The sequence below is a fragment of the Eptesicus fuscus genome, chromosome 6 (genome assembly GCF_027574615.1).
Source record: "Eptesicus fuscus isolate TK198812 chromosome 6, DD_ASM_mEF_20220401, whole genome shotgun sequence".
NCBI lineage: Eukaryota > Metazoa > Chordata > Mammalia > Chiroptera > Vespertilionidae > Eptesicus > Eptesicus fuscus.
The window spans coordinates 74,935,546-74,943,180 of record NC_072478.1 but is presented as its reverse complement, the minus strand read 5'-3'; the positions used below and the strand labels follow the sequence as shown (position 1 = coordinate 74,943,180).

General features: G+C 57.3%; 1 protein-coding gene across 2 annotated transcripts in view; it reads right to left on the bottom strand.

Annotated features, from left to right (window-relative positions):
- Window positions 1-1,155: 1,155 nt before the first annotated feature.
- Window positions 1,156-7,635, bottom strand: part of JADE2 (jade family PHD finger 2) — a 49,393-nt gene continuing 42,913 nt past the window's right edge. For both annotated transcript variants that reach the window (XM_054717840.1, XM_054717841.1), the window contains exons 11-12: window positions 6,805-6,933; window positions 1,156-5,712 (exon numbers count right to left, since the gene is read on the bottom strand). In XM_054717840.1, the coding sequence (XP_054573815.1) occupies window positions 4,895-5,712; window positions 6,805-6,933 (947 nt within the window). In that variant the 3' untranslated portion in view covers window positions 1,156-4,894. The remainder of the gene's footprint in view (window positions 5,713-6,804; window positions 6,934-7,635) is intronic.

The following is a 7,635-nucleotide window of genomic DNA, read 5'->3' as shown; positions in this document are numbered from 1 at the left end:
TGAGCTTGAAATGTGGCTCATCCAAATGGAGGTGTAAGTGTAGAACACAGTACAAACAGAATGCAAAATACTTTATTAATAACTGCTTTGTATTAATTACATGTTTATGTGATCCTATTTTGGATTAAATAAAATTATTAAAATTAATTTTTTCTGTAATTTTAAAAATGTGTAGCTACTTGTATTACTTGTACTATTATTTCCATTGAACATGGCTACTTCCGACCCACAGGTGCCCCTCAACTGTCAGCGGGGTGTGCTGTCAGGTGCGGGTCTTGCAGGGGTGTGGGGGGACCTCGCGTGACTCTTTGGATCACTGTGGCATTGGGCTGGCCCTGGGCGAAGGGAGAGGCCGTGGTGCTGAGCCCAGGGCAGCTGGCCGAGAGCCGCTCCAAATCACAGCTCCTGGGGCCTCCCAGGAGCCCCCAGGTTTATTTCCAATGCTGTGGAGTCACAGAACTTTGAGTCGGGAGGTGCCTTTGGGGACCTGCCTCCTGTGATGCACAGTATACAACCCAGAGCACTGGCAGAACCAGGTGTGTGATCAAATGGATTCATTGTTGAATGAATGAATGATGAATGAATGAATGGTGTCACTTCCTGAATTCCCCCCCCCCCCCTCCCCCGACCAGCCCAGGCCTCCATGACTCCCATTCCCTCATGTCTGTGTTCCTGCTGGACTGTGAGCTGCCCTGGGAGGGGCAGTGACACTTCCCACACTTGCCAGAGCTTGGAGCGGAGTCGGTGCTCAGAAAATAATGAAACACAAACCTGAGCAAAATTCTTCCCTGATGACATGGCTAAGCTCCCTCCCAAACCTTCCCACTGTCCCAGGCAGGTGGCTCATGGGGGTAAGAATCCAACAGTCCTGCCTGTGATGTAGGACTTCCCCTCCTACCAGAGGTGTGGCTTTGGGTATATCCCTCATCCGCTCTGAGTCCCGGGGGGCGACAGCAGTGAGGGGCAAAAGAAACTCAGCTCTTAGGCCCAGCCGCTGGCCCGCAGAGCGCTCACGATGACCATCTCTGTTATGACTCCCGAGGGGGCGGCAGCAGGCCAGGGAACACGGCTGTCTCACTGGGCCGCTGTCGAGTCTGCGCACAGGACGCTCTGGCCCCCGCCCCACTCAATGCAATGAAGCCTCACACCAACCAGCACAGAAAACATTGCTTTATTAACTGCGTTTGCCAACACATGAGGAGTGCAAAGGGCTCCTTGAGACACAGGCCCTGGTGGTGGCCGGGTCCGGAAGCCCGGGAGTGAGCAGGACAGGATGGGACTGAAAGCTACGTAGCAGCGGCAACACATGTCATGCAGGGCGCGGCGGGCGCTGGCCACACCAGGGAGGCCGTACATTCTATTGCTCATCAAGGGTAGCGAACACGGACAATGTACAAAAAGGAGAAATAGGTCTTTGCGTTAATGAAAAATACATTTTTTCTCTACAAAGGAATCTTTTCTAATACAAGAAAATAAATATTGCAACATAAGCCAAAAATAATTTAAAATTGCTCTTTTCAATATATTTTCAATATTTCTCTTGTATATTAACAAATGGCACATCACTTTCTTTGAAACAAAGACAGAAGGTGTCTCCTCCTGTGACATTCATATCATCCCCCCACCCCGCGCCGACGTGGAGCACAGAGTGTTGTGCATCTGAGGGACAAGGTGGCAGGAAGTGCCCTAAAGAACAACCAAAAGTCCCAGACGCCAGCCCTGGCTCCTCGGCCAATGTGGCCAGCTGGGCCAGGGGCATGGGAAGTGGCCTCCCCAAGGGCCGTGCTCTAGGCATCCAGACCATTCTGCAGAGCTCTGGACATGGGCAGAGGTTGGCCACATCCAGCAGTGAGCAAGGAAAGGCCAAGTCCAGCTGTTGCCGATGTCTGTTAGAGCCGGGCAGCTGATTCTCTAGGAATCGCCCTAGCAAGTCCCATAGTGTGCCCACCCACACTCAGGGACACGCAGGCACGTGGACACATCCACCGTCCAACCCCCATGTGGAAACCTGGGTGGCGTCTCCAAGGAAACCGAGACCCTTACAAATGCTCACACACTGTCACCAAGTCAGTGCTCATTTAGTAAAATAAACCCTTCTACCTTTCTCCTCCTTTGTTGTAAAATACATTTATGATCCATAAAAATACTTCCCTTGCACATTATCCTTTCTCACTGTGATGAGGGGGGAGGGGATGGTGGGCAGCTGGGACTGGGGAATGAGGACGACAGCCAGGATGAGGGACAGAGCAGCTTCTCCCTCCCTGAGGGCCAGGGAGTGTGGGCAGTGTGGTCAAGGGCAAGATCGGCCCCAGCCTCTGGCCTGGAAAGGCCTCTTCTCGTCTGCCTTCTCCCCACCTTAACCTCAGGGGTGGCAAAGCCTTCCACACGATGGACAGAGGCTGGAAAAGTGTGAAGGGGCTGTGGCTAATGGTGGAAAGAAGTGGACACCGGCATCCTCATCCTCCTTACAGCAGGTGGACATCCTGAAGGTGGGCAGCTGCCTGATGAGGAAAGGTTAGGGCCTGGCCTGGCCTGGGAGGGGTCCCGCCAGCCAGCCTAACAAGCCACCATGCCCCAGGGATAATCAAGCAAAGCAAGAGCCAGGAGAGAAGAGGGTCAGAATCCAGAGGCCAACCTGAGCAGAGGCCCCTGAAGAGTGCCAGCTGCCGCGCCTAGGCCAGATCCACTGTGCTCCCTCCCAGGTTCTGTCCTGCCTCCAGGGGCCCAGACTCTGCCTCAGGATGGATGAAGGGGTCAGGGGGCAAGTACTGAGTTTCCTGGACCTAAGCCATTCCTGGCACGCAAGTCCCCTCACCCCAGGGAAAGTTTGGTTGTTCTTTAAGCTCATCCCTTTGCTTCCTGCGAGGTCAGACTGAGCAATCCAGCACAGACAAGGCTGTGACGTGAAGCACGGGGGAGGAAGGAGGTCTGTTCAAAGGCAGTAAACAGAGAACGGGGCTGGGACGCTGCTGCTGACGCTGCACTGGCCACTGCTACCCAGGTGGCAGGCAGACTAAACTACGCGGTAGCTCATGCCATCCCAACGCCCAGAGTCCTTGACGCCGGCTGGGTCCATTCCAACGGGACACATTTGTCCAATCCCCTGAACTTCGTCATCGTCTTTGTTTCCTGTTTTGCTAAAATTCACATAAAGCTGAGCGTCAATGACAGCGCCACTGTCGTACCTTGGTAGTTTTGGAGTCGGGGGGCGAGTGGTCAAGCTGCGCCCCATCCCACTGATTCGCGCCGTGTGTTCATTCGCGTGGGGGAACCTCACGGTCAAGACCTCCCGCCGGTGTTCCTCCCACTGTGAGGCTGTTTCTGAAAGCTCCCGGCGGGCCCAGCCCAGGATTCCGGTTTCCACCGTCGAGCAGCAGAACAGCGTCCCCTTCCGAGAGCTCGGGCCGGTCTCCTGGGGTGTGTGCAGTGAGCATGTTTCTATACGTTGTTGCTAAAGAACTCCATTGGAAAAGTCCGAGTGACACGTGGTTAGGTCCAGGCTGTGCTGTATTATGGTCAAAATATTCTTTGGCATCCACAGGAGGATTCGACTGTCACTGGACTTTTGCAAGGTTCTTGTTGGAGAAGTTCTGGCTTTACCAGTGGCGGAAGTGACCCAGGAGTAATTCACAAATGAAAAAAACACACGTTTTCACTGAATTCCTTTTTTGTTTGTTCCCTGAGCTATCACCCTGGGGCCACTCCACTAAAACCCTTCAGAGCAACTACCTGGACCTGGAGGGGAGGGGAGGAGAGGCGGGTGGGTGGTGGGGAGGGAGGGTACAGCTGGGAGAGGGGGTTAAGGCTCAGAGGGAGAGGAACCAGGAGCCTCCAGCAAGACTTAACACAGCCCCAGCAGCCAAGGCGGCCGCCTGGGCCCCGGGATCCCACTGCCAGTTGGAAGGAGTTCCCAGAAGGAAACCGAGGAAGCAGCTCATCTCTTAGCAGGACGGGGAAACCTGAAAAGGCGAACGGCCTGGTCAGCTGTCTGGGAGTGACCAGACTTCGGCCGAGACTGGCTCCTACGGAAGGAAGGAAGTTGGAGCCCGGAGCGATTCTCTGCAGCGGGCAGGTCTGAGCCCACGCCCCCGTCTGGGCACTGGCCCTCCCTGGCAGCCCTCCACTGGCACTGGTGGCTGGCTGCCTGGGAGTCCCCTGAGTAAGTGGCACAGCTCAGGAAGGATTCTGGAAGCCCCTTCCCGGGGCTGCAGGGCTGGGCGCTGGCACGGGCCGAGCAGCAAGGGAGTAGAGGGTCGCGGGGTGGGTGGGCAGGCCCTCGATGTGGGCTGACAGGAGCGGCTGTGGTTCCCCTGGAACCAGCGGGGCCCTCTGCGCCCCCTCAGTGCTTTCTCATATAAGCTCGTTGTGCTTGTGACAGTGAGTAGACTCTGGCTGGGGATCACTTATCAGAGACTTCCTTGGGGATCAGTGGAGTGCAGCAGGACCCCCCAAATGGACTCCAGTGGAATTTGAGGGCAAGGTGGGCAGGCCGTGGGCTGGCCACCTGCCATGAAATAATGCCCAAACGACATTCTGTGTCACCCAGTGGCAGCGGGCTGGCGTTCTGAGCTCTCCTTCACCTTGTCTGCATCTAGCCAGGAGCCCAGCGACGCCGCACGGACCGGGCGGGGCCGCTGCCGCCACAGGGGTGCTACACAGGACTTGGCCCGGTCCTTGTAGCCAGAGCTGTGGGAGGAATCCTAATGTCCTAGGCCAGCACAGAGGAAAGACAACAGTGTAGAATTCGAAACTCTCTCTGTATTAAAAATAAAACCACAACAGAGTGGCAGCGTTGAGGGTCTGGGACACTCAGCAGATTGGAAATGGCAGTTGTGATTGGGCTGAGGCCTCGTGGGGGGACTAGGGCAGGGCCTGAGACAGGGATAGGGGTGACTTAGGAGGCCAAAACCCCCATGCGGACCACCTCCTCAGCCCCTGCTTCCCGGGGACCCCGCTGTACCCCGCTGTCCTCAGCCTCCACATCTGAGTCGCTCATCTCCCTATCAGAGAAGAAACCATCAGTCTCAGGGTCAAAGTGTAAGCTGACCTTTGGCCTCTCGGCCACAGCAGAAGGAGGTCCTGTCCCAGCATCAGGCCTGGCACCCGACGATCTCCGGGTTCCCTTGCTCTCGCGGGACTGCCGCAGCCGGCCTGAGGGCTTGGGGCTCGCCATCGGGCCAGGCACTTGGACATTCGCGTCGGCAGCCATGGGGGCTGCCTCGTCGGGAGTGTCAGGGGCCAGCAGCGTGGGGCTCTTGGGAGCTGCTGGGACGGGACAGTCCCCGGCTGCAGGACTGGACGGCAGGTGAGAAGGTGTTCGCCGGGGTGGTTTCCTGGTAGGTGGTCCTTGACCTGGACCCCCCTTGCCGCCACCTGCATCCTGGCCCCAGGGCTTCTTGGGGGGTTTGTCCGGAGTCGTCCGTGAACCAGGCCCATCCTGTGGTGGCTTCTTCTTGGCGGGCAGGCGGCTGGCGCGGCCGCGGGCCTTCCTGGCAGGGTCGCCGGGTCGCAGAGAGGGATCCCGCATGAAGCTTAGCAGCGTCTCCTCGTCCTGCAGCAGCTCCTCTGACAGCAGCCCGGGGGCAGGGTCCTCGCGGTGCCCGTTATTCAGTGACCATTCGCTCATGGCCATGTTCTCCGCTGTGATCTGCACCGACTGTGCCAGCCAGCTGTTGAAGAAGGTGCCGTCGATGGGGAACGAGGTGGATAGGCCTGGCAGAGGGGAGAGAGGAGGATGGTGAAGATGCCAGCAGGTGCAAGTCCCACCCCCTCTGGAATCCCTTTCTGGCCCTCCCCAGCAAGCTCTGCAGGCTCCCTGTTCAAAAATTATTATTGAGAATTTTAAGGTGGCCACAGTAGAACATTAAAACAAGCAAGGGCCTTTGACCCTGCACACCCATGAGGGGCAGGGAGCGGAGGAATGGAGGAAAATGCCCTCATGCCACCAGGGGGCGCTGGATTTCTATGCACCTTGTCTCCCAGAGCTTCCAAAACAAGGGAGTTGGATAAGGGTGTCAGGCATGAACACCGGGGCAATGTATCAGGGTATGAGGCCCCTCCTGGATGTCAGTGCCTGCTCTAGCTATAGGCCATCCCTCCTTTACTCAGGTCTCGAGACAGCTAGTGAGACTAGCCTCCCATTAGACACCCAACTTGTCCCCTTCCTGAAACTGAGGGGAAAACAGATGAGCTGGGGCTTCTGTGCCGGAAGTGAGGTCTAGAAGGGGACTCGACCTCCATCCCTGAGAAGTGCTCTAGGGGAAGCACACGACATCCTGGGAGACAAAGCCCACCGCTGAGGTCCCCTCAGGGCAGCTTGGCTGATGGGGGTAGCAGTAAGGAGGTCTGTGACAGTGAAGATGGGTTGGGCCAGTGCCTTTGGCCACTCCTTTGGGTCTCTCTGTCATGAAGGTTCACTGGTACTGAAGAGAGGGCCCATTTGAAAAGGTTCTGGCAGAGTGGGACAAGAATGGAGAATCCTGGGGCCCACACCTCCCCGCATGGCGGTGGGCTCCTAAAAGGGCCCAGATGGCCTAGAGGTCCCTGGCCAGTGGAAGGAGCAGTCAGTTCCTGAGCTCCTGGACACAGCCTCCAGGCCTACAAAAGGGGGATTTCTCGGGATGGCAGCCCGGGCTCTGAAACCCTAGTCTCTTTTATGACCAGGAGGTGTGAGTGCCTGGGCAAAGTAGGGCCTCCCACTCTGTGAAGGTCGATGCTGATGGTCCCAGCTGGCCTTCTATGGGGGCTGCAAGTGGAGTGACGGTGTGAGCCTTGCCAGTCTGCCAGGCCAGCATGGCCACTTACCCAGCTGCCCCAGGACTGAGTCGGGCCCTGCCTTCATTTTCTCTTTCTTCTCAGGGCTGCCCTTTGGGCCCTCACGGCTTTTCCTTTTCGAGTCGCTTTTCTTGCCCTTCGGTCTCCTCCCAGACCGCTCTGCACCAGGGAAAGAGAGAGCAGGTGGTTATCCCAGACTGCCTCAGCCAGAACCAGGACCACTGCCACCCCAGGAGTCCCTCCTCACCACCCTGGTGCCTCACCATCCAGGTCGCCTTGCCCTGCTCTGTACCCCAGGCTCAGAGCCTTGGGGGTTTGGGTAACTGAGGCCCCTGTGAGTTCAGGGACAGGCGGTGTGGGAGAGTGTGGTAACTGCCCACTGCTGCTCTGGCGGGGTTTGGGGCGGGCACAGGGCCTTGAAGTGGGTGGAGGACCACCTTGCAGCATCTGGACTGCAGCCTGATCTGCATGGCCTACAGGTCCTGGGAGAGTCCTGGTGTGGAAGGCTGGCTGGAGGTGAGGGGACAGGGCAGGGCCTTGAATGCTAGGCCAAGGAGCTGGACATGAAGGTGGACAGAACACTATCTGAGGAGTCGAGAGGTTTTGGTTAGTCCCCTTGAGCTGGTCTCCGGCCTTGGTCTCCTGGTCTGCTTTTGAGGTCAGACAGGAGATGGGAGACCTGGCTGCACACCTGGCCTTCATACCCCTTCAGTCCACGACCATACAGGTCTAGGGAGCCATAGAGCACCCGAGCAGGGAGGGACCTATGGAGGGGGAGGCCCAGTTGCCAGGAATATTCTCCCAGCTTCTCAGCTGCAGGCCGGAGGGCTTCTTGAGTAAGGATTTAAGAAAGTGTTGGGG